Source organism: Sceloporus occidentalis, unplaced genomic scaffold, assembly GCF_023333645.1.
Source record: "Sceloporus occidentalis isolate IW3139 unplaced genomic scaffold, rSceOcc1.0.p SCAF_1, whole genome shotgun sequence".
Taxonomy (NCBI): Eukaryota; Metazoa; Chordata; class Lepidosauria; order Squamata; family Phrynosomatidae; genus Sceloporus; species Sceloporus occidentalis.
Window position 1 is genome coordinate 32,098,190 of NW_028316981.1, and position 27,795 is coordinate 32,125,984.

The window sequence follows — 27,795 nt, forward strand, 5'->3', positions numbered from 1 at the left end:
TTCTTCAGAAGGGATTTGCCATTGCCATCCTCTGAGGCTGAGAGAGTGTGACTTGGTCACCCAGTGGGTTTTTATGCTTGAGCGGGGAATCAAACCCTGCTCTCCAGAGTTGTAGTCCAACACTCAAACCACTACATCACACTGGCTCTTACCTTCCCTCATTCCTCAATATTCTTCTTGTCTTCTTTCTTGTGGTCTTCCTAACACCAGAGCCATCTTGATCTATTCTTCTTCATTTCTCTATATGTTTTTTTTAAAGGCCATCTCCAGGTTTGGTGGGGGTGGGAGGAAGGGAAAGCAGGAAAGAAATGAGGCTTACTAGATCCCTAGCATGTTGGAAGTCACCTATTTTCATTTTCCACATGGTGTGAAATGTAAAGTGGTGGCTGGCTTAGTTGTCACGACCAGATAAGGTTGCAGCCATTGGAACCGGAAGGTAGGAGGACCAAAGCAAGCACCAGCAGTGCTGGGCCATGATGATGAAGTTGGGATCCTGGCAATTGCCCAGGGGTGCTGGGCATTCATGAAAACTTGCCTCCTACATATGGAGGGGAGGGATTCCACCCTATTGAATTTAAGGTGATTAGCGTCTGGGTAAACTGTTTTAAAATAGTGCTACTGTGAAGCCTTTTAATGCTGAACAAACAGCTTTAAAAAAAAAAAAAAAAAAAGAGATAGAGACATATTTGCATCATTACATCACTCCATGGAGACCCCCAGCCTGAAACAGTGGCAGCTATTCATTATTATACTAATGCTACTTTTGGAGGCCCTACTGGGTCCTTCATGGAAGGGCTATTTCTGAAGGCTTTCTGTTTCTTGGCTAAATCAGAAATGGCAAATCTCTCTCTGTGTGTACTCTGGTTTGTTTGTTTGTTTGTTTTTCACAGAAGAACTGAAAAGCAGCAGTAAGTGGGGGTCTGATCTGGAGCAAGACAATTGTGATGGGGGAGAAGAATTTATTTATCTCATTCTGCATTGTATTCCTAGTCACAATGGCCCCATAGCTGCTATTTACATCAAAGACAGGGAAGATATATTGTGAAGAAAGGAGAAGCTTGAGAGAATTTTTCAGCAATACAGACAGGAGAATAGCTTCTCACCTACTAGCTCTGCACTTCTAACCCCAATCCCTTCACACACACTCATACACATGCACTGCTATAAGTTAAGATAACCTAGTCATGGATCTCCTAATGCAAATCTCATTGCATTCAAGGTTTTATATTTTACAGACAAAGGTACCTGAGAAGAAAAGCAGTTCAAAACCAAAACATACATTATACCTACAAAAGTATGCCTCCTCAGTGTTCTCAGCTGTAAACAAAACAGCAAGAAATTTTATTGTCGCCAGCAGCCTCCTAAAGTCTTATGCTAATCAGAAGCAGTATCCTAAGCTTGACATTACTGTACTAGAAAAGCACAATAATGCCTCTAGGCTATAGTTCTTCCTCAGTATCAGAAGACACCATATTTCTTTCAGTTACTGTAGACAGCCTACAACTTCACAAGTGACTTTTCCACACCATATGCTACATATATCTTGAGATTTTACAACAGATTAAATAAAAGAAACAGCAAACAACATTTCTGTAATTTCATTTGTTAATGGGCCCAACCATGAACCAAAGAGTCATGAGGGCAGGTTATGACATAATCCCATCAGAACCAATGATGCAGCTGAGTCCTACAAGCATATTAGTTGAGTGCTTTTCAAAGTAGTTTCACTCACCAGTTCTTCATTTATGTCAAAGATGGGGAATATGTGGCCCTTCAAATAATGTTGGCCTACAACCCCTTTCTGGAATATCCATTATCCCCAGTGCAGAGGGATGTTGAGAGTGGCAGTCCAACAACATATGGAGGGCCATAATTGCACACCGCTGTGCTATAAGAATGTGTATAGGCCAAGTGTTTTCCAATCTGTTATTCTGATCTGATCTTCATTTATACCTCCAGGAAATCATCATTTTTTTTAGGGCTTTGTCCTTTAATACTTTTATGTGGAGTAAAAGAATGTTCCTGATTTCATCTTCCGGATATATTCAGTGATGAACATTTGTCTACGTAACTTTTCCATGTAAACCTAAAACCAATAACCTGTAGTAACTGTAGCATTCATTTCGAAGCTGTAGAACAGGTGACAGAGACCAGCATTCTGATGTTACATCAGATCCTGATTAGGATCAAATACTGTTTTGCATTCCCATATCCTTCTGGAACAAATTACTGACGCCTTCGGATAATCTGGCTCCCATATGTTTAGCACAGAAAGGAACAAGAAAAGGGACAGGAAGTCTCTTTATCTTCCTGGTTCTGCTACTCTTAATAAGTTTCTTGCTTGTTACTTAGCAAAAATGTTCAGCAGTCATACTCAGTGTTCCAGAGCATATATCTTATCTGTGGATGCTGGTAGATTACATTTGATTTACTGGAATTGTATCCTGTCCACTCTAGAAAGTTACAGGCAGCTTACAAAGATCAAAGCAAAGATCTATATTCAGGATTCAAGACCCACTGTGTTAGGCAACAAAGAGCAATATATTATATTACTCATTAAAAATAAATACAATATTTATTGGTAAATATTTATCAGGACATACAGCTGCCTTTTACAGAGGACTGTACACTGAATTTCTTATTTGTCTCCTTTTCCCCCCTTTCTCTTATTTATATGTTTTTTGCAAAGTAAGAAAATAATCAATGTGCACACACACATACACACACATCTGTAAGGAATGTGAGGATACTACTATATATTCTGCTTTTTAAGCAAGCCTTATTGTTTCCCACTACAAACTAAATACTGTGTTTTTCCAACCATATTCCTGTTTTCTGTCAATAACAAAGAGAGCAGGGCACCAAGATCCCTGGTTCAGACAATATGTGAGGCAAGCCTTTTCTGCTTTAGTGGGTGGTATACTAGGGAAGGGCAAAGCAGGAGCAAGGAGGCTCTGGATGAGCATGAAGCTCATTCAAGATGATAATTTGAGTAAATACTGTGCAGCCATTGGCTTCAATCCAGAGGTCTCCCAGCATGAAAGGCACTGGGGTTCCTCTCTGCCTGACAATCCCCTCTCTAGATACTTAGCCAATGTTTACCACACTTTCAAGGATCCACTGGCCCTTATGGCTTTGAGGGAGAGGAAGTAAAAGAGAAAATGAATTGTGTGCCCTTCAGCATTTCACAAATAAAAATCAGAACACATGTAGCTGAGCAACAGAGTGTGGTCAAAAGGATGTATCCTGTCACCAAGAGGGCAAAAGCTCTTAATGGAGAAGAACACACAAAAACTACCATTTAAAACAGAGAAACCCTGGAATGTATGTACAGTACTGAGTTTAAGAAAATCTGGGAGGAAAGCGGAGAGAGTTTACTGGGAAGTGCAAGAGTGCACTTGCTCTTCTCCTCTCCCTCCTTGGTGAGCTAATGATGTGCAAACCACTTTTGCATTGTGAACTCAGCTTGTATCAACTTGGAGTAAATGAAGGCTAAAGGATGGAAGAAGCAGAGAAAACTGGGACATTTTTAAACAGCCGAGAAAGCGGGACAGCAGAGAATTAATTTGGGCTATCCCTGCCAAACCAAGATGATAGGAGGGGATGGAATTATGACTTTTAAAAAGTAATGTAATGGATAATGCTGATATTTCTTTCTTAGCACGGCAAACAATATTTATTGCTATTTGGGGATCACTGAGGAAACTGGCCACAATTTATGTATGTTAATGGTTTTTAAAACTAGAAAGAAATGAAAAGGTATCGTGTCACTTAGTTAATAATACAAGCTAGTAATTTCATAATGACCAAAGGTAATGAGTTACTTTTCTCAAAGCACAGTGAAACAAACTGCATTTAAAAAGTAATGTTCCAAGCTCCGCATTTGCTATGAATCTCTTACATGTTGCCTTCCAGTGCCCTCACCTATCCTGTGTTCACCCTCTTCCCTTTCCTTCTTGGAGACTTTCAGAACCATCAGTGTATCCCAGCTATTGCTAAAAAGGTAATTATGGACCTTTCTAGAAACAATTCTTAAATCGAAGTTGTAATACAGAGCCTTTCTTTTTAAGAGGCTGGCTTTAGTTGCAATAGTACCTCCCTCTCCTAAGTGAGTGGATGTATCTTTTTTTGTAGATCCAGCTAAATCTGGTTGTGCAAAATTAACCTGTTTGTATAGTATGTCTGAGCTATTGTGTGCCCATTGTGGGTTTGCATTGTTACACAAGAAGGTTTTGTTCTTAAGACATCTGGTTTAATGGTCTTCTCTGGCCTTAAGGAAGACAAGTTATAACCCATCTCATGCATTCTGTATACCACGTCATACCCAAAGAAAGAAGGTAAGCAAACACTAAAATGACTATGTCACAGGCATTTAACAGCTGGCTCCAAGATCCTATAATCTTGACCAATTTCCAGGAGATTTATAATCTAGACAGATCTCCCCAAAATGAAAAAAAGACAAGACATCTCTGTTCCAGGAAACCTTCATGGGGTAATAGAAGCCACCCTACTTCGGATATTTGCATGCAAAATGGACAACTTATCACTCTTATCAAAGTGACAGTAGAAAACTGGGCCATTTCCTCCAAGTATATATTATTTTGTTTAGTTTAGCAGGGAACAAATAAGGGATGACATGAGAATCAATCAGATGTTTTTTCTGGTGGTGATGACGTCATTCAACACCATTCGGTGTTAACACACACAGTTTATGTTGTTTTTCTCTGAAAATTTCATTTGTTCATTTGCGTTGTTGTCAAACCACATTTTCAATGCAGAGCATGTATAAATGACCAAAGAATATAGATACCCCATTGACATCCAATACAGTCAAAGGTTTCTATTTCCCTAATTTAAGTACCAAGCGAAGCCCAAGGCACCAAATGTTTATAGGCGGCTGTCAATGTAATATTCCCAACTCCAATGTGTTACACCAGCTGCGGATTTGCACAATTGATCTGAAAAGTAATTCAATCAGGCAGCTTTTCAAAGCCCTTTAAATCCTTGAAATGTAATACAGAGTAACTTGTAAGAAGTCAAATATTTTAGACAAACAGAATCTCCTTGTATTTGCCAGGCACAAAATATACATCACACCTGCTCCATTCTCTCTCTCTCTCTCAGACACACACACAAATCTTCTTCTTCTTCTTCTTCTTCTTCTTCTTCTTCTTCTTCTTCTTCTTCTTCTTTTTAAATCTTTTTTCTGGAAATGCTGCCATCTAGAAAAGAACTGTTTATTTGCAATTAAAATGGACTAACAAAATTTCACAAACAAGACTATTTCACGAAATTCTGTCTTTTTAAACAACCCAGTATCAGAATACTCAAGAGAAGTCATGTGGGAACACCATATACTTTGCATGCACAAAGACACAAATGCACATTTGCAGATACTGGTAACAATAGCACTGCAGTATTGGTAATACTGCTGGAGATGATCTGTTTGACAGCTGCAATTGGTGACAGTCAATGAACCTCTGTTCTAATACATATTGGTAGTGGTCCTATTGTTTTATTACAGTTATCAGTTTCTTTTAATTCAGCATTACAATTCAAGAAAGACTTTTTATCTGAGGGAATGTCAACCCTCCCCCCTTCAAAAAAAAAAGTTTCAAGCGTGCCATTGTAGTGGTTTGAACATTGGATTACAACTCTAGAGATCAGGGTTCAAATCCGTGCTCAGCCATGAAAACCCTGGGCAAGCCACATTTTCTCACCTTCAGAGGAAGGCAAAGGGAAAGCCCCTCTGAAAAAATCTTGCATTGGCCCTTCCTCTAAGACCAAAGAAACTGTTTGTAATTCCAATTCATCCAAACCAAAGCAGACCATTCCAAACTATGCTAATCATGAAACTGAAAATATGGGTATGAAAAATAACTACCAGAATACTGACTTGGGAACAAGCATTTAGGTGTCTGCTTGATTTTTGTTTGATTTTCTTCAAAATGAGAGACAGTTGCTTCATCATTCACTGTTGTTTATTCTTTTACTACTTTGAACAGCCAGTCATTTTTTTTTTGTTGTTGAAAAGCTAATGATTTATCACTGTTGTTGTTGTTAATGCCATCAGGTCAGCTTTGACTTATGTGTCTCTATGAATGAGAGACCTCCAAAAATCCATACATGTAGAATTTTTAGATGTGGCGATTCTCCTTTTTGAATGATCCCCCTCCCTCAGTATGGGGCCCAGGGCTACAAAGACAACTATGGTAGCATAAGTCACTCACCACTGATTTAGACAATTAATTTTAAATTATCTCAGGATGGAGCAGTCAGACTCAGGTGTCACTGTAGGATCTTGGCTAGACATAGTAGTGTCTGGCAGGTCCCATGTCACTGGAGCAGTGAATCCACTTCTAGTTTTAGCTTGAAATTTAAGAGATCCATTCATGGTGCTAGGGTTATTTGGAGGGATAGAGTTCAGCGCTTTGAATGGCCCCTTTAATGTTCAAGCTACCATATATACTCATGTATTAGTTGAGGGCAGCTTTGGCAAAATTATGGATCTTGATATGACTGTTGGATAAGTTGTGAGTAGGATTCAACCTAGACAATGAGGAAATTGAAATAATAAAAATACTTCCTATAGCTTGGATCAGATATTGATCAGAACGGAGACTGCAATCAAGAAATCAGAAGAAGACTAGGAATGGGAAGGGCTGCCATGAAAGCACTAGAGAAGAGCCTAAAGAGTAAAGATATACAACTGAGCACTAAAGTCAGAATCACCCAAGCCACTGTATTCCCCACCACCATGTACAGATGTGAGAGTTGGACAGTAAAAAAGGCAAAAGGAAGAAAATCTGAGATTTTTTGAGACATGGTGCTAGAGAAGAATGCTAACAATACTGTGGACAGCCACAAAGACAAACAAATGGGTTCTAGAACAGATCAAGCTTGAAATCTCCCTGAAACCGAGTTTCAAGCCACTAGCCACCACTAAAAAAGGTAAAAGTAGTCCCTTAACATGAATGTCTAGTCGTAACCAACTGTAGTGGGTGGTGCTCATCTCTGTTTCTAAGCTGAAGAGCCAGGGTTGTCCAAGGACTGCTCTGGTGTTCATGTGGCCAGTATGACTGAACCAAACGCTATTACCTTCCCACTGAGAAGTGGTACCTACCTATCTACTTGCAATTGCATGCTTTTGAACTGCTACGTTGGTAGAAGCTGGGACTGGTGACAGGAGCTCCTCCCATCATGCAGCACTCAAGGCCTCAAACTGCCAACCTTCTAAACTTCTGATCTTCAGAACTGGCGTCTTAACCACTAAGCCACCACTAACTAGGCATACATCAATGTGGAAGAAATAGCATAAGTGCCATTGAACCCATGGTAGTGGAAAGTGTAATGAAGCACAGAAAGCAGTGTTATTTTTTCAAGATTGCTCTCTCACACAAATATGTCATAGAGCTATGTGACAGATGAAGTGCTATGTGTGGCTGCATCATCAGATCATAATGTGCAAAGCGTTAGCAAGCAAGTTGGCTTGAGTGACACCTAGAAAACCATGTATATACATGCCATTTAAAATGAGGTTTCTGTTTGAATTCAGATTTTGAAAGGTTTGCACTTGCCATTCTGAACACTGACATTCCAAAAATGCAGCAAGAAATTCATCTGAGCTGCCAAAGCCAGTCCCTGCATGCTCACATATCCACTCCAAGGACTCAAAGTCAGAACTCAGATTGCAATTCTACATTTTGTATAAAAATTTCAAATTCTGAAAGATAAAGTACTTTTCCCTATGAGGTCACAATATTTAGTGAAAATGTACTAAGATTTTGATGATACTATAGACAATGCATTACCAAAAACAACTGTGCAATTCCATTATCCATCTTCAGGGAGCATTACTGTACATTCTTCCAAAGGCCATTTCAAATATCCTTCCTAATTATGTCATTTGTTAATATGTAATAGAGAACAGGAGGGGCAATTCAGAATGTAGTACGTCAGTCAGAAGAATGGTTCCTTCAGTTCCCTGGAAGCATGCTTAACTTTTCTTGTATAAACTAGATCTAGAAAACAACTAGATTCTGTTCTTGAAATGCCTTTCTTAAAAAGGACAAAATGCGAAAGGAGGCTATGTCCTGGAATTCTTGACCATGAAGATGGGAAACAGTTGAGAGGCAGAAAGATCTGAGACTTCTCAGACCAAAATGTACACCAGGCAATGAGTCAGAGAAGATAACACCAGCATGATATTTCTGCACCTGCCGAACAAGGGTAACTTCTTGGTGTCAACCAGATATTTAAAGCTATCGTAGGAAAGGAAACATGCAAGAGAATCTGGACAGCCATCAAAAAATGTGATAAGGATATGCATGTGCCCAAATAGATTAAGAAAATTTAATTTCATTTATTCCTTAGACTACAAGGGGCCCTTAATGTCCATTTGGGTTTAGTTCCAGGACTCACTCACCCCCATAGATACCAAAATTAATTGATGTTCAAGTCCTATTATATCCAGTGGTATAGTAAAATGGTTTCCCTTATACAACATGAAAAACCAAGGTTTACTTCTGGGAAATTTTCTTTTTTGGAATATTTTCAGGCGGTGGATGGTTGAACCTATGGGTGCAGAATCTGTTGATAGGGAGGGTACTGTACTTTTCAGCTTACTCTATAGGCTGTTTAACATTTAACTATAAATAGTGTCCATTTGAATAGGTTTGTTTTCAAAAATAATCAAAAGGGCTTCAAGGTGGTAAATGAAACTTGCCTCATTCATCTCACTCATAACCATTTGTTGCCTTTAAAGGCTTAGATATTCATCCTAATTGCATTAGGGACAGACTGTAAATTCCCTTCTCCATTCTCTCCTTAGCTGGCCTGCTCTTTGTAGAGAGGAGGGCATTATGCAGAAGGCACTCCTAATAGCTATTCAGTCACCCGGTTCCAATGACAGCTTTATTTAAGGCCCAAAGCTTGTTAACAAGCTGAATGGCAGGCCATTTAATGAAAAGTAGATCTGATTAGAAAACAACAACTCAACTCCCGAGGAGTTTGCAGGATTTCACTTCTGCACACAACTGGCACTTTCTCCAAGTGATGTTCAAGAACCAAGAGTTCCTGATGTGTTAAAATGTATGGTAGAAAAGCATTCCTCACAACATGTGCACAAATTAACATTTCAACACAATCAGTTTTTCGTAATATAACTGTTTTAAAAACAGATCACAGGCATTCAAATTTGGAAGGTATTCTGCTTACTTATATGATAGATAGATAATCTTAGCAATACAATTGAACTGCCACATCACAGACATGACTTCAGATGTTCTGACATATATTGCTGCGGGTACAGATCAATGCATTAAAAATCAGGACCATCTCCAGAGATGCAGATGAGAGTGTCATGTACTTTTAAAATTATTATTAGCAATGCAGGAAGAGAAGCTTGGCAACACAGAATGAGAAACTTGGAGTACTTCCAAGTAACTCCCCCATCTCCTCCCTTTCGTTCAAGTTCTCAGAATACTGATTCTGTGTGCTCAACAACAACCAGCCAAGGCAGGACTTCTGCAAACCTTACAACATGACCACAAAACAATCCAAATGATAATCTGTGGGTTCAATGAGGATGAACATATTTTGGAACTTTGAGGATGGATCGGTCCATTATATTATTATTAATTATTATTATTAAACTTTATTTCTAAAGCGCTGTAATTATAGGGATGGGCGTGGGTGAGAATGTTTGTTTTAGGGCATTCACCATCCAGACCCAGGGTTTTCAGTGGCTGGCTTTCTTTTCTTTTCAAGGATTTTTATAATATAAATGCAAAGAAACTGGGTAGAGGGAGAAGGGAAGAAATACATAGGATATGAACATGGGCCAGTCATATACATTCAAGATCCTTTATTTGCATTAGCCACAAGCCATTGCAATAGAACTACAGTATTCTAATAAAGTTAAAAGTTGCAATTTTAAATATAGTTGAATGAAGTCCATATAATATACAATGCAAAACATTCTGAAAGCTATATAAAATCAGGACTCAAAAAAACATGTTCTATCTTATTTTAACAGCACCCACTATAAATTTTGCAGACATAGTTGTCACCATGTTGTCTTGGTCTGCTAAAAGGATGCATACAAATCAGATGAACACCCTGGCATAGATGTCAAGGGAAAGGAGATCAGTTTGCTCCTCAGATTCCTGTAAAAAGGACAAAATAACAGCACATGGACTACTGATTGAATGATGCCATCACCATAAGGACAAACCCAATCTTGCAATGGGATTAGGAAAAACAAAACAAACAAAAAGCAGCCTTGAAGGACAGCAGACGATAGTGTATTTAATCTTACTTGAGTGAAAGCTGTTCTATATTTAGGCATTACTAACTGCTGTAAATACAATGCTGGTAAACCAAGAAATCTAGGAGGTAGGTGGTCGAACCATGGGCAGAGTTTCCTTACAACAGAAAAACTATTCTGCTGTTCAACATTATGAAGACGATGCCCAATTAAATCTCTTGCTAATTAATGTAGGAGGACCATATGCTGAAAAATATATTTACTTAGGGTCTGTACAATGCACATTCATGCATGGCTAAAGCTGCAAGGTCTGAACTCTGAGGTATTTCAGTATTTGACCATCATATCAGTGCCAAGACACAGAAATATGCCAAAGATTTTTCAAATACAAAATTACTACCCTGCAAGTGGCCACTACTAACACCCACAGTGTAAACCATAAGGAAGCATTATCTGTATTACACTGACAATACTTAGCAATCTTTTTTTAAATGACTTAGTCATGTCCGATATACCAGAAGCATCTTTTTCTGTGGAGAGGGATGGACCAAACACAGTTTTAAATCAAGAGATGAGATGTTAAGGCTAGAGCAATTTTCTGATTCCATCCAACTCTTTATTCTGCTCAGTGCCTAACTGCACTAACATCAAATTCAGTGCTTTCCAACACACACACACACACTTGTTGGTTTCAATTTCTCTGAGGATAGTAAGTGCTTTCAACACAGCAGGAATGGCTGAGGTAAGCAGAGCTGACGGTCCATATATGGACAAGGAAAGGTGTTGTAATTATAGATAATGCCAAACTGCGGGAGAGGATAAATGGTATATAAGACTGCAGTATTGAAAAAGGTAAACATTCTGGGTCTGCTCCCATCAATTGAGGTTTTATTCATTAAAATTGTTCAGGTTTTTTTTTTACAATATCGAATTATAATTATTGTGTATAGTTACTTTAGCATGAGTGTATAAATTAAATGGTAGCTGATGATGTATCATACAACAAGTCACTGTGTTGCTTGGCTTTTAAAAGTCTGTGTTTGAGTCGTTCAGTATCCAATCATGTTAAGTGCTGGATTGGAATTGCTTTTTTTCTGAGAGGTTCCCAATCTTTACGTTGTATGGCAAGCAGATACAAATGAGAATACTGAAAATAGCAGTATGAGCCTATTCATTCAACTGGTCCATGTGGGGAAACACCTCATTTTCAGGTTGTTTTTGAAGAATTTACCAAAGTTCACAGATGTCTTCATATCTAAGAAAGATATGTGGTGTGTGTGTGCATGTACACATATGTGTGTAGCATAGAGGTGTAAGAAACTGACAAAATTTCCACTAGATTCTGGGATGTTTTAATGCAAAGCACATTTGGCTTTCCAATAAGGTCTCAGGTTCAGTAACTGGGATCTGAAGTCAAAATGATATCAGGTAGCAAAGCTGGGAAATACCATTGCCCAAGAGCCACCATGGTACAGTGGTTTGGGCACTGGATTCCAGTTCTAGAGACCAAGCCATGGAAATGCACTGGGTGACTCTAGACAAGTCATACCCTCTGTCTCAGAGGAAGGCAAAGGCAAAACTAAACAAAATCTGCCAAGAAAATCCTATGATAGGTTTGCCATTGTGTTTCTGTAAGTCAGAAGCTATTTGAAGGCACACAACAAGAAGATCCTGGAGTGACCTTATTTGTCAGAACAAACAATTCTGGACTAAATGAAGAAATACTTTGACTTGGACAGCTTCATGTATTTCCCAACATAACAAATTGGCCAATAACATGTGGAACTGGTTTGGAGACTCAGTGAAATCAAGGTGATTCAAAGAGTAGGTAGTTTTAAACTTTTATGGCTGACAATATGTAAGTAATAAAAAGGGAAAATGTGTACAGTATTCATCAAATTGTTGTTGTTGTTGTTGGCCTTCAAGTCATTTCCAATATATTGGCAACATTTGTTGAGAGGAGGTTAGCCTGAGGCTGATTGTGTGACTTGCCCAAGGTCACCCAGTGGGTTTCATGACCAAGCTAGGAATCAAACCACCATGCCATGCTGGGTCTCATCTAATACTCAATATTTGAAATACTCAAATGACTTTATTTCTATTAAGAAATAATTAACTACTGTATATACTCAACTATAAGCTTACCTCAAGTATAAGTGAAGGGCAGGTTTTGGGGCCAAAATTATGGATTTTGATATGACCCATGAGTAGGTTGAGGTTAAAACTTAAGGACACATAATGAAGGATGTAGGCTTGTTTTCTGCTGCTCCAGACAACAGGACCTGGAACAATGGATGCAAGCTACAGGAAAAGAGATTCCACCTCAACATTAGGAGGAACTTCCTGACTATGGAACACACTCCCTCAGAGAGTGGTGGAGTCTCCTTCCTTGCAAGTCTTTAAACAGAGGCTGGATGGCCATCTGTTGGGTATGCTTCTATTGAGAGTTCCTGCATGGCAGGGGGTTGGACTGCATGGCCCTTGTGGTCTCTTCCAACTATCTGATTCTATGATTCCAAGGACTGAATCAAAGGTAAACAATGCCCTATATAACTTACAAAATTCCAGCAGGCATAACTATTTGTGCATATACCAAAGGCTGGATGGATGAGAGAATAGAAGGGGGGGTCAGTGTTTCCAGGGCAAATTAAACTTGCCTTTCACCAGGGGATGGTTATGTATATACTTATATGTATGTGTGAGAGAGATAGAGAGAGAGTGTGTGTGTGAGTTACTTACATTGACCCATGGATAAGTCAACTCAGGGTTTTGGGTCAAAATTTCTAGACTTATACATGAGTACATACAGTAATTGGTAACAAGCCAAAATATACATTATTTGCTCTCTCCATTAAAAATAAGATCAAAGATAAAAGTAAGAATAGAAATAAAAGTAAAATGTCATATAATCAACATGGAACCTATAAGATGCCATTGAATCACTGCTGCACCTTATACTTGAGGCATAAAATTCAGATGGGCTTTCTGTTAGAGATACTTTAGACCTACTAAAGAAAGGCTTTGTCATGACTCACTTCTTCTACATACCATTGGATACTAACATCAGCATGTACCTTAATATATCCATTAGTTCCCAATAGATGCCCTACAACAGACTAACTTCTTCAAAAGATCAACGGGTCAAAGTAAGGCTGTGTAACTTTTGGAAGGCATTTCCTTTTTTAAAACCCCTGTAATTTCTGGGATATATATGTTACATTGAAAAGACAAGGGAGGGAGTTCTAAACCTTTACAAACACACCACTGTTAACAAAGCCTTTGATAAATATGCTCCCTTTTACAGTCTTTTTATGCCTGCCTATCCCTGTTTTATCTTCTCTGTGTCTGTGTGTGTAGCCTGAATATTTTGCCAGCACCACCATGAAAAGAATGTTGAAGGAAGACTGGGCACTTTCATTGTTGGGTTGCAGCAGCACATCTGCAGGAAACAATGCAGTAAAGCTTGAGCTGGGAAAGAAGGGGATTCTGCTTTAACCTAGCCAACTGTAGCTAGGCATGCCTGCCTATAACAATAAAGGCAAGCAGCAACTAACTCCAGAATCCCCTACTGAGCATGCATGAACAACAAAGAATAAGAGAAAAGGGGTGAGCGGACTAGCCTTTCTCACCAGCTGTCCAGCTATGAGACGTTAAAAAAGCATAGATCTTTAGGTGTGGCCACCAAAATGGAAATAGTAAGCAAAGTAGAGGCTGGTGAAAGAAAAAGAAAAATCATCCCTGGAACCATTTTGGAAGAAGCCTTCAAAAGAAGCCTCTAGAAGGGTCAAAATGTTTTTGTTTACTTTCGTTGTTCTCACTGTTAGCTGCCCTCAGTCAAACTTGACTCATCATTTACTTAGGCAAGGCTTATTTGACTGTGTTTCATTTCACATGCGCATGTTAAAGTTGTTGTTGCATCAAGTCATTTTTTACTTATGGAAATCCTAAGGTCATGAGGCTTTCTTGGCAACATTAGTTCAGGAAGCTTGCTATTGCCTTCCCCTGTGGCTGAGAGAGTGTGACTTGTCCAAGGTCATATTATTAGTTTTTACTAAAAAGGTTTGCAAAAACATGTTGAACTCTTCATTTTTGTGACATAGCAACCTATCCTTATTCTTTCCATACTATTTATGCCTCTGGTGCCAATATTTCCATTAATGCCCAGGAACATATCTACATTGTTAACTGAGGTATAACTGTATTACATTTCAGCCTTAAATTCCTAAGACTTAATTCATTTATATTAAATCAGTATAATTGACATAACTGTTCACTTAGCAAGTTCCCGGCGATTCAGTATGTCTATGACAGTTAGGATAGTTAGCAGACAACACCATACTACTAGCTGAAAACATCACAGACCTAGAGCAACTACTAAAGGAGATCAAGGAAGAAAGTGAAAAGGTAGGCTTATTGTCAAACATGAAGAAAACAAAAATAATGACCATGGAGAATTTACACAAATTCAAACTAGACAATGAGGAAATAAAAATAGTAAGAGTTCTCATACTTGGAACTAAACATTGATCGGAGTGGTGACTGCAGTCAAGAAATCATAAGAAGACTAAGAATGGAGAGCGCAGCTATGTATGAGCTAGCAAATATTCTGAAATGTAAAGCCAGAATTGTACTAGCCATTGTATTCCCTATTACCATGTGTAGATGCGAGAGCTGGACAGTTAAGAAAGCGAACAGAAAGAAAATCAATTCATTTGAGATGTAGTGCTAGAGAAGAGTGCTAAGGATTCCATGGACAGCCAAAAAGGTGAACAAGCGGGTCCTAGAACAGATCAAGCCAGAAATCTTTCTGGAAGCCAAGAAGACTAGACCGAAGCTTTTGTACCTTGCCCACATCATGAGAAGGAACGATTCACTGGAAAAAAAAACAATAATATTAGGAAAGGCAAAGGGAAATAGACAGAGAGGAAGGCCACATGCTAGATGGAGGGACTCTATCAAGGAGGTTATGGGTATGAGTTTGCAGGAACTAAGCAGAATAGTGGAGGACAGGGAGTCTTGGAGATGTCCACCTGTGGGTGGTTAACAACAACAAAAATGATAGTTAGGGCCAACAATCAGATTCAGGTCTTGATCTGTACTAAGATAAGCTACAAGTTGTACAATTTTCATTATTGCCTGGTGAATTCTGAGGATTGCTAGTCCAAACTGGCAGCTTTTCCAAACTCTTTCCTTGCTCTTGTCTTATCACAACTACATCTTATTAAAATCTGCTTCTGGGAGAAAGGCAGATGGGCAAATGGCAAACAGCAACAGGTGGGTTGTGAAGTCGAAGGTGGGGTGTTGTTCTTGTTGTGAGCCTTCAAGTTGTCTCCTACTTATGGTGACCCTAAGGCAAATGTATCTTGGGATTTTCTTGGCAAGTTTTGTTTAGTCGTGGTTTGCCCTTGCCTTCCTCTGGGGTTGAGAGAGTATGACTTGCCCAGTATTGTCCAGTGGGAATCCATGGCTGAGTGGTGATTTAAACTCTGGTCTCCTAGAGTCTTAGTCTAATCACTGCGTGATTCTGGCCCTAGCAAGGAGGGAAGTGAGAGAACTATTGGGAAAGGAGGAATGGACAATGTCAAAAGAGCAGAACTGGTAGTCCCTTGACAGCTATTTGGATATGCTATTTTGCCTTGACCATAGACTACTGCTTATTTAGGTTTATCTGCATGGCTGATTCAAACTGGATTTTTTTAAAAAAATGTAAAGAAATAAGTGAAGGATTCTTACACATATTGTGAAATAAACAAAACACAGATTTGAGGAGCCAGCTTCAAATTACTTTCTTTCAAAAATATTTTTATCCTGGTTAGGTTTAGTGGATTGTGGAAAGAAAATGGCAGAGAGTGAAGAGGCAGCAGCGGTGGAGGAGAAGAAGAGGAGGAGGCCCAGGGCACTGCAGATGGTACAAACTGAAGGGTCAGATAAGAGCTGTGTCACATTTGTGCTCCATGATGAGAACCACACCCTTGGCAACTCCCTTCGGTACATGATCATGAAAGATCCTGAAGTGGAATTCTGTGGTTATAGTATCACACATCCTTATGAAAGCAAAATCAACTTCTGTATTCAGACCAAAGATGGTGTCCCTGCTGTAGAAATGTTCTGGAAGGGACTAGAGGAACTCATGGGTGTGTGCCAGCATGTGCTAACCACATTTGAGGCAAGTGCACAGAAGGGTATAAACATGGAGTAACCACAGTGGCACTGCCATGATGAACATCACTGTACATGCTCTGCTATGGTGGGGCTATGATTTCTGGAAGAGAGTTTTATTTTATTTTTTAAATTTATATTGAGGTGTTTTTCTAATAAAATCTAATAAATTATTCTCAAAAATATTTTTAGCATTTAATAACAAGTGTATGCTTCTGAAAACATAAAGAACAAAGTTTTTTTAAAAAAAAGAAAGAAAAAAAAGATGTGTTTCATGAAAGAAGAAGGGGAAGAAAAGGAGGGGAGGGGACAGAATGTTCCAGCAATATTTTTCCATCATCAATCAATGCAGCCTCTGCATTTCAAGAAAGTCTTTTAAATATCCCCTTTGATCTTTTACCCGAAGCACATTTAGCCGGGTTAATAAAATGGCTGCACAGATCATGCCTAAAAAGGAATCACAGCTAATTAGGAAGCATAAGGTTCCACATGATGATAATAAATGCACAACGCCTGCATCAGCAATTGGGATGATTTGCTTCTTGAATGTATTGCAGGCTTAGAAACTCTCCTCTCCCCAAGGTATCTTGTAAATTCCCATCTTTGAAGCCCCAAGTCCAATTTACATTTAACAGCAAAACTGTACAGTTAAAAGATTATGAAGAAAAAGCTTAAGAACCCCAGTGGTTAATTGATGTAGCCGTGTTTCCTTAAGCTGTACATTCCCTTGAAAGCTATTGTTTTCTTTTAGCTTCATCAAGCATTTTAACATAGGGGGAAAAGATTTGGTAGCTTTTGTCGTATGCTATAAATTAATTCGGCTGATTTGTATGTTACGTTTTTGTGTTGTCAGGACCACACACAGCAGGTAAGAAAAGTTACTCACAAATACTTTGTGCACAGGGAGGTGGGCTGGTATGATTTTGGGAGAGTAAGGCCACAGAGCCACACATCCTGGGGAAGCCTATCCACATAGGTTTCCCCCTGGCAGAAGGGTGGAGGGCAAAGGGAACATGCCTCAGTTATATCTTGGTTGAATTACTGTAATGTGTTCTATGTGGGACTGCCTATGAAGACTGTTTGGAAACTTCAACTGGTCCAAAGGGCTGCAGCCAGATTAATAAACGGTGATGGTTACAGGGAGCACACAACTCTGTTGTTGCAACAGCTCCATTGGCTGCTAGTACATTTCCAGGCAAAATTTTAAATATTGATTATGATCTTTAAAGTCCTACACAGCTATTTAAAGGACTCTCTCTGTGTGTGTTGTGCCTTCAAGTCATTTCCAACTTATGGTGACCCCAAGGTGAACCTATCACAGGGTTTTCTTGGCACATATTATTATTATTATTATTATTATTATTATTATTATTATTATTTTATATAGCGCTGTAGATTTGCACAGCGCTGTACATAAAAACAACAAATATAAAAAAGTAAACCTGCCTATGGCGTACAATCTAAAAAATGATAGGATAATACAAATAAAACACATAGCAATACAAGAAATGATTCAATAAAACAGGCAACAAAAAGAACATCAGATAGCAAGTGACAATCTGCAATGCCTGGGAACGCTTCTCTGAACAGGATGGTCTTCAACTCCGTTTTGAAGCTGGTTAAAGAAGTGATGGCCCTTGCTCGCGAGGGAAGAAGGTTCCAGGAGTGAGGGGCAGCGAGTGAAAAGGGGCGAATCCAAGATGGGGCAGAGGAAATCCTGGGCTGGGACAGCCGACTTTACCAGAACGGAGGGCCCTAGTGGGAAGGTGAGGAGAAAGAAGGTCTGATAAACATTTCCTCAGAGGGGTTTTGCCATTGCCATCCTCTGAGGCTGAGAATGTGTGACTTGCTCAAGGTCACCCAGTGGGTTGTCATGGCCAAGCTGGGATGTATTCTTCCTTACAATCCTGCCCATGTTGTGAGATCTGCTGGGGATTCTGACAGGCATTTTCAGAGTGATCACATAAGGCCCATCTCACACAATTTGCTGGAAATTGTTAGTCGTTAAGCTGTGTGTACATATGTGCATGTGTGTTTGAATGATATATATGTAGATCTGGTTTTATTTTATTTTTTCTGATTGTTTAACTGTGTTTTAACTTCTGTATTTTGTGAATTTTTAACAATGTTTTTAAATTGTAATAATACTAATACTAATAATTATATTATATTATATTATTATTATTTGTATTTTCCTGCCTCTCCCGGGTGGATCAAGGTGGGATCACAACATAATTTAAAAAACAATATAAAATAACACACAGCACTTCGATAAAATACATAGCAATTAAAAATTAAAAACAAGATTTACAGGCGACAGTAGAGTTCAGGGAGGTGGATTCATGTCTTACAAAAAGCCAGGTGGGTATGCTCACCAGAGGAGCGCCGTCTTAACTGCCCTCCTGAAGGTTTTCAGGGAGGCAGTAAGACGGATCTCTTTCGAGAGACTATTCCACAGTCTTGGGGCAGCTATTGTAAAAGCTCTTTGGGAAGTTAAAGCGTATTTGGTTGTTGTTACTTCCAACAAGTTCTTCCCCATCGTTCTAAGAGTGCGGGGCGGATTGTATAGGGAGATGCTTTCCCGTAAGCAAATCGGACCCAAGCTATGTAGGGCTTTAAAGGTAATAACTAACACCTTGTATTGCGCCTGGAAGCAGATTGGGAGCCAATGAAGATCTTTTAAAATTGGTGTTATATGAGTTCCAATTTGGGAAAAATATAAATGATGGCTGATTATGATGATGGCAGTGCTAACAATGCTGTCCCAATCTTGTGGGGAGGGCTATGGGATGGATAGGGTATCTGTGCAGTGGTAGCTTCTGGCTCCCACATAAAGTGAGGAGGTGGATTTCTTCAGGATTTTAGTTTGATCTTTAAAGGTGCTGTTTTGGGGGATATTGTCCAGCTCCTTTGATAGCTCTGTTACAATTCTGGCTGCAACTCAGGTCAGATTCACAGGCCCACAGAAACCCATCAGCTGCCATCCTGTTGGTTAGTTCCACATAGAGTAGACCTACTGAATCAACTGTTGAATGGCATGGCAACATATAAGTAAATCCCACTGATTCAATGGCTCTACTTTACTCAGGAGGCAGGGACATCGTAAGAAAAGTTTCTTTGTTTATGGACCGCAGTTGTGAAACCTTATGCTTTTTAATTAGCTGTGATTCCATTTTAGTATTGATATGTGCAACTATTTTATTAACCCACATAGGCTTTGATGGCCATGTGTGGCTTCTAGGCAATGGGTCTCAATGGCTATTAGCTGTGATTGGTATGTATTGCTTCCAGGATTAATGACAATGCACCTCCAAATATCAGTCACAGGGCAACTGTTATGAAAACATCTGACTCATGGGAATAGAAAGCTGTAGTAGATAAGCGAAGGCAAGCAGATTCAGTCTGAAAGCCAAGCTCAATTTCTCAGGGCCTCTGTGTCAGTGGAAAGTGGGCTGAAAAGCAAAAACAAAAAACAAAAACACAGGATATTTTAGCTGCCAGAAACCAGGCTTTTGGAGTGGCTATTCAACCTTTCAGCAAAAATCAGATTTTTACAATTCCCCCCTGCCATGATTAATATAATTATTACAGCCATTAGTCTTTAAGTTTTGGTACTCTTTGCAGAGTCATTATTTTCATGACGAGGTCAGTACTTCTAGTTGCTTGGGTCCTGAACTGTACAGCATCATGCATATACAGGTTGAGAACTGCTGACTCCCCCAATGACTTCTTCCCATACCAAATCATAGAATCATAGAGTTGGAAGAAACCACAAGGGCCATCCAGGCCTGCCATGCAGGAAATCTAAATCACAGCATCCCCGACAGATGGCCATCCAGCCTCTGTTTAAAGACCTCTAAGGAAGGAGACTCCACTACATTCCAACGGAGTTTGTTCCACTGTCAAACAGCTCTTACTGTCAGGACATTCCTCCTAATGTTGAGGTGGAATCTCTTTTCCTGTAGTTTGCATCCATTGCTCTGGGTCCTAGTCTCTGGAGCAGCAGAAAACAAGCTAGCTCCCTCCTCAATATGACATCCCTTCAAGTATTTAAACAGGGCTATCATATCACCCCTTAACCTTCTCTTCCCCAGGCTAAAGATCCCTAGCTCCCTAAGTCGTTCCTCCTTTGGACATGCTCCAGTTTATCAACATCTTTTTTTCAATTGTTGGTGCCCAGAACTGGACATAATATTCCAGGTGGGGCCTGACCAGAGCAGAATAGAGTGGCATTATTACTTCCCTTAACTCTTTAGTGATGTTTTTGTAATGTTACTTATAAATGGTAATTTCTGTACATCACTAAATGTGATGGCAAAAGTTGTGACATATACAACTAGCAAAATTAAAAGTACAGTTGTCCCTCCATATTCGCTAGAGTTAGGGGAACAAGACCCCCGTGAATATGGAAAAAACGCAAATAACAAAAACACCATGTTTTTATCTGAAGGACACCTCTCTAGGAATCTCTAGGTCCTCCATTGCAACTCTGTGGTCAATGTCCAACATACACTGACCATAGAATGGCACTGGAGTAGCTACAAATGGTCTTTCAGTGCAACTTTTAGTTAAAGTTGACCACAGAGTTGCACTGGAGGACCTAGACAGTCCTAGAGAGAACATATTAATGACATCCATGAATAATCAAATCCACAAATATCAAAGCCGCAAATATGGAGGGATGACTGTATACTTTAAATTACATTATGATATACACAGCCTAAATGTATTTACACAGCATCTCTTCAGTGTTTTAAAGGGATATAGCTGTGTTAGTCTGTAGAATCAACATGTAGAGAGATCTTGTAGCACCTTTGAGACTAACTGAAAGAAAGAGGTTAGCAGCATGAGCTTTTGTAGTCTAAAGAGCCTGTACAGACAGCCCCAAATAAACCTGTTTCAGGTCACTTTGGATGTATGCTGTTTAAATGATACATGCATCTTAAGAGACTGGAAGCTGTGCGGCTTTAGTGTGGCTTCGGGCCTCTTAAGATGCATGCATCATTTAAAAAGCATACCTCCAAAGTGACACAAAGCAGCTTTATGTTGGCCTGTCTGTATGGGCTCTAAAGTCTGCTTCCACGGAGGATGGAGGGGTGCAGGTGAATGCCACAACCCATTTATGCCAAAAGGCAGGTGTTTGGGTAGTGGTGTCACCCTCACTTAGGGTGTCACCTGATGCAGCCTGCACCTCCTGCACCATCCTAGTGATGCCCTTGTATTCACTTCCTACATGTAGAACTAACACCCTGAGAAAGAAGCAGGCTATCCCAACATTGCTCCTCCCCAAAAGTTGAAAAAGAAAGAGAGAAAGGAAGAAAGAGACACTAACATTTGGAGTACAACTTGGAAAAACACTCAGCTAGTATTCTACTGGCCAAGCTCAATAGGAAGATTCTGAGTAGTAGCCCAAAAAGTGAATTTTCCTAGTTCTGCCTCCTTAAATCTTCTCATGTTTAGAAACATTGAGAAGGGGACTCCACATGTATGCTCTCCATTCAGATGTTTACAACCACACAAAGGTTGAAAGACCTGGACTTGGTGGTACTGGCACAGGACCAGCATATTTCACCCCATTTATTACACACACACACACACACACACACACACACACTATGCACAAGAGGCAATCTTTCATTAGGACTGTAGGTTATCCTGTCTTCCAAAATAACAAAGATGGATTTATTGTTTATATTATTTATATAAAATCATTACAGTTTGTACTTTGACCTTTGCAAATGGAAGAATAGATCTGCATGTGGGCGAGAACACGGAAAGAGAATGAAGCCAAGTACTGGTGTGTGGTAGTGTCAGTCGCACCATAACGTTTCCCCCACAGCACTGCCAGTGCTGCCCTGTAACAACAGTTGATACATCACAGTATGGAATGCCTGGAGCCAGAAGGCGATTGCATCCTCTGTTACAGCAATGGCAGGTGCACCCACACAACCCATGGTGGTGAATCACAAAGAAAGGCAGAATTCAGAATAGAGAACTTTCCTACTGCAGAATGAAATCAGTTGGCCACAAAATGACTGGGCAAAGTCTGTGCACATACACTAAGAAAAGGCATTGGTGCTTTGCCAGGACTGAACCATAGGCACCTAATTCAGAAGTGAGCCAGGAACTTGAGAGCCTAAGAACAGATTTCCTTCTTTTGCTGGATTAAACTATGAAAATCATCATCAAAGAGCCTACTTGGTGGAAGAAACTTTTCCACGCTCATCCCAAGACATAATACTCCAACCTGAACCTCAGGTGAGGCTCGAGCCAACAAAGTAAGCATTTGCAGCCCTTCTGTCTAGAAGAGATCAACAGTAGTCTAAATGCACCAAGGCAATCCAAACCCTGAAAAGACTCACCACAAAGGTACTCAGCTAAACTCTAGCAGCTTCTGACATGCATCAGCACATTAAAAACAAACAACAAAATGATACACTGGGAAATTCTCGTATTGAATACATATTCCAATTTATTTTATCAATTTTTTTAATGTGAAAGCCTTTGGCAGGGATGGGAAAATGCAGTGGTAAAAAAAATCACCTGAACATTTTGAGTACTGTTGCAAATCCACTCCAGAATATGATGATTTGGCTCTCTCCTCCTTCCCCCTCCCCAGCTTGACCATACAAAACTGGGGGGGGGGGGGTCAAAATGGTTAAAAGAGGAGCAGATAATGCAGAATTTTTTTTTATTTTTTTTGTGGAGAAAAACATGTGAGGGTGTTTTGCACAAAAACAAAACAAAAAAATGACCTGCTTTCTGTGCAAGAAAGCCATTTTCTGAATAGAAAACAGGGTGTTTGTACACAAAAAATGTAACCAAGATTGTAAAAGAGAGGGGTAAAAACATATGATGTGAAACCTGGGTACAAAAGGAAGGTGTCCACGTAATCTGTTATTTATCTGCTTTCGGACTTGGAGTAGACACAAGGGGGAAAAAGATGGACTTTTGTTGGTGGTATACACTGGCATAACCCCCAGGTATGCCACTGTATTCTTTGAAACATGATATGTGAAGACATATCCAGGCCTGCCTTGTGCCATGCTTTTGCCCCAGAGTGTACAAAGTGGAAAGTGTCTTGCCCTGCCCCTGCCAGAAATTGGTTGTGAATGTCAGCCCTGGCACTGCCTAGTTTCCATTGCACATCCAGGAAAGAAGTGTCTGCCCTTGTTAAGGTGTAGCAATGGGTGATTTTTCTTTTCTGAGACAGCAAGAGTACCTGGCACACTCCCACAACCAACTGTTTGGGAGGGGCACCATGCCCAGGAGCCTCTGGCTTCCATTGTGCACCCACAATAGAAAAGGCATGCACCCCCCCCCACACACACACACACACAAACACACTCATCTCAAGCACCAGCATACTAACACTGGAGGAGATTTACACTCTGCTAGTCCACCTACAGGCTGCAGTTGTAATCTTGAGGATGTGGACACAGATAAGAAAAAGGCAACTTAGGTATTAAAGTCAGGGTTTATAAAATTTAACTTTTGGATTGTAAATCCCAGAGTCCCTCAGTCATGATGGCAAGGGGATTCTGGGAGATGTAGTCCAAAAGGTAACTCTTCTGAGTTCAGTGATATGGGAAAAAACATACACAATTGATGAACTGCTGGAGTGGTGTTCTGGAGGACTGGAAATTACCTAAAGGAAATGTGACATATATGCCACACACACATACACACACACACACAAAGGTAATTTTGCATGTCACTGAGAAACAGCAGAGTGCACAATTTTACAAAGGTAGCAAAGTGCAATATGATACACTGAGGTTACGATTCTCCAGATCTATTGCCATGTACTTTATTTATACAGGTAAATAAGAAAAAATGAATCCCCCAGAAACTGCAACCAGAATGGTCTTAGGAACTGATTTTCATCTCAGATGAGCATACACGTTTGTGCCCTAGCTGTTAGCAATCTTGAATACCTTTCAGTTCTTTTGGATAACTTTATTCGTAGGAGGAGAATACTTTGCGAACGTGAGCAAGTTAAACTATATTTGTGAAATAAAACAGGAGGCATCTTCCAATACGTCACAGACTGAGTGTGGTCCTCCCCAAGAAATGAAACATGCGACGAAACACTGCCAAAAGTGCCTGTCAAAAACCAAAGCAAGGAGAACGAGGATTCTGAAAGTTTATTTAGAAACGCGGGACAGATCTGCCATTGCTGGGAGGGGGAGATACATCATAGGTTGTGTATGAGAACAATCTGTGAAAAGGTAAATTGAGCTACAGCTAGACAGTCGCAGGCAGAAAATACAACAAACCCAAAGTTAATGGGGAGCTGGGGTCAAATGAGCAAATGCATACAAACGCACAGAGGGCATGGTTTTCACCACGTGTTTTACACTGTTTTCACAGTTCCTCAGGACATGGCAGGTTTGCCACCTTACCTCCATTTGTGCAGTTCAAAGCCTGGACAATGGTCACCGCACCTGTTGCAAGGCCGCTCTCTTTCCAGCTCCCCCAAGGCAGTCAACTGCATGTAAGAAAAGAAAGAGAGTCTCATAAATACAAGCGATGCATTCTCTCTGCCCCTGCAAGAATGAAACCTAGCCTTGGGAAAAGGACATCCCAGCTGATGGCTGGCCACTGACACGATCGAAAGTAGATCTGAATGGGTTTCTAATAAAGCAAAATAATAGGATAAAATAAACATAAATTCAATACATTTTCTTATTGGGAGCCAGCAGCCCCATCATCTTATTAATCCTTCCCAGAGCATCCATATGAGACCCAGTGCAGTGTAGTGGTTTGAGTGTTGGACTACGACTCTGGAGACCAGGATTTTAATTCCTGCTTGGCCATGAAATCTGCTTGGGCAGATCACATGCTCTCAGCCTCAGGGGAAGGCAAACCCCTCAGAACCACTCTTGCCAAGAGAACCCCATGATAGTTCCGCCTTAGGGTTGCCTTTAGTTGGAAACAACATAAGGGCACACGGCAACAACAAGGGCTTTCATCCATCAGCCATCACTTTATTTCCTTCCCACCTATCTCCCATACTGGGACTCAAGGGGTGTTACAAAAAAGACAGACCACAATAAAACATACAAAAGGGCAAATGGAGGGAGTCAGTGAAAGTTGTCCTGATGTTGACTCCTTAGTCACCCATTAAACCCTTGAGTTTTCTCTAGTTCATCCCTCCCTAGAAGAACCCTGGTGGGGGAGGATGGAGAGGGAAAGGGGTGGCCGAGAGGACCAGGGAGACGCTCAACATGGGAAGGCCTCCATCTTCAGGGACATGCCCTGGCTTTCTAAGGGAGGACATCGGGAGGCCCTCTGGACCCTCAGTTCCCTAAAGGTGCCAGTGGCTCTGATCTTAGGAGCTAAGCAGGTTCAGCCCTGGTTAGCAGTTGGAGGAGAAACTGCCAAGGAATACCAGGTGCTGTAGTAGGCTATATTCCAGAGGAAGGAAAGCGCCAAACCACCTCTGCGTCTTCCTCACCTAGAGAAATCCCTATGAAGTCCATGGAGTGGCCATGAGGCAACTTGCTCTAAGGGCGAGGGACAACTGAGACCATGTAGCCGCCTTGATTGTTTTATCACAGAAAAGTGGGTTAGAAATAAAAGTTTTCTTGTTTATTTTTATTTTCTAGGGCTCCAAATGCAAGAGAAGGGATGGAGTGGGGGGGACCCCTCGCCAGGGGGCCACCTGAGATGGGCTCCATCTCCCCCTGATCAGGAGAGAGGCCTCTTGAAACAGGGGCAGCTTCAGAGGGGCCAAAGGTGGCCCTCCATTCCAGCCTTCTGTCCAAGAGGCATTTCAAGAGGTTCTCCCTTTAGAGCATGGATGGCTATTGCGAGGAGGGATATTGCCAGGTGCTCCTCTTTTTCAGAGAATCCCAAGAAGGGCCATCCAGTGCCACCCCATTCTGCCATGCAGGAACTCACAACCAAAGCAGCCCCCAAAATGCCCCCCCCTCAGCCTCTGCTTCCAAACCTCCAAAGAAGGAGACCCCACCAGCCTCCCTCCTGGGAGACAACGTTTCCCACCTCCCAACAGCTCTCCCTGTCAGGGAGTTAGTTCCTCCTGAGGTTGAGGGGGGAGCTCCTTCCCTGCAGCTTGCGCCCATTGTTCCGGGTCCTGTTCTCTGGGGCAGCAGAAAACAAGCTTGCTCCATGTCCTCCAAAGGTGAGCCCCCTCTCCTTGCTGCTCCTGTCCCCTGGGCAGCTCCCTCTCCCCATCTCCACTCAAGGCTCTCCCTTCCCTCCTCTTGCCCAGCCGCCAGCCTCTGAGGGACTGCTACTCACGGATCTGGAGCCGGCCAGGCGCTTGCGAGCGCTCCGCAGGAACATGCTGGCAGCTCCCTGAGGCCGAGGAGCAGGAGGAGGGGGGCAAGGCTGTTGGCCTGTCCGGCTGAGAGGGGCTTTGGGTAGCCAGCCGGCCCCCTTCCTTCTCTCCCGCCTTCCCAGGAGCAGCTCCTGAGCCTCTCTGCTCTGCTCTGCTCTTCCCTTCGCCTCCTTTCTCCTCTCTCAGCCCTGCCTTCCCACCTCCCACTCGCCTCCAGAGGGGCTCCTCAGCCTCCCGCCTCTTCTCCTTCCTCCTCCTCCTCCTCCTCCTCCTCCATGAGGGCTAGCCCCTTGGGGGGCTTTCTCAGTGGCGCCCCTCCTTCCCCTCCCTCTTTCTGGCTAACCCTAGAGTTGGAGGTCACCCCCTTCATTCACCTCCTCCTCCTCCTCCTCCCATCTCAGACCAGTGGCCCCCAAACTCTGCCCTTTCCCAGATTTTCTTTTGGACTTCAGCTCCCAGAAGCCTCAGCCACGTTGGCCAATAGTCTGGGATGCTGGGAGCTGAAGTCCAAAATCCTCTTACAAAGGCACAGTTTGGGGACCCCTGCCATACACAGTCCTCAGCCCTGCTTGTTCTTTTGCACTCATGGGACTCGTAAATCAGAATTCCCACACACTGCGGAATGCCATGCCATTCATCACAACAGAAACACTACCCACATCTTAAAAAATTATACCTTCAAATTACAATTATCATATGCACAACCTAAATGGGTTTACGTATACATAGGGGAGAGTTGGCTAAAATGGAATGTTTTTAAAGAAAAATTTAAAAGAATATTTTTAAAAAATCAAAATTTTATTTAAAAAATATTAAATTTTGAATTTTGAAATTTTATTTTTTTAAAAACAAACACTACTGGGGCCTGTCTTTTCTTTTCCCAGTGAGGTTCACCTCACTCCCACCATCTCTTAAAGCATTTTAAAGAGATTCAGGCAAATGCAACAATGTTGCACTAATGTTATCCATAAATCAGAATTCCCACCTCCCACTGAATGTCATGCTAATGACTGCAACAGAAACAACTAGCCATATATATATATATATATATATATATATATAT

General features: G+C 41.0%; 1 protein-coding gene across 1 annotated transcript in view; it reads right to left on the reverse strand.

The window, feature by feature from the left end:
* LOC149321292 (prickle-like protein 2) overlaps positions 1-26,854 on the reverse strand; it is a 364,893-nt gene extending 338,039 nt beyond the window's left edge. Inside the window, exons 1-2 of the mRNA XM_089519000.1 lie at positions 26,693-26,854; positions 24,832-24,917 (exon numbers count right to left, since the gene is read on the reverse strand). Of these exons, the coding sequence (XP_089375126.1) occupies positions 24,832-24,917; positions 26,693-26,737 (131 nt within the window). The 5' untranslated portion in view covers positions 26,738-26,854. The remainder of the gene's footprint in view (positions 1-24,831; positions 24,918-26,692) is intronic.
* Positions 26,855-27,795: the final 941 nt, after the last annotated feature.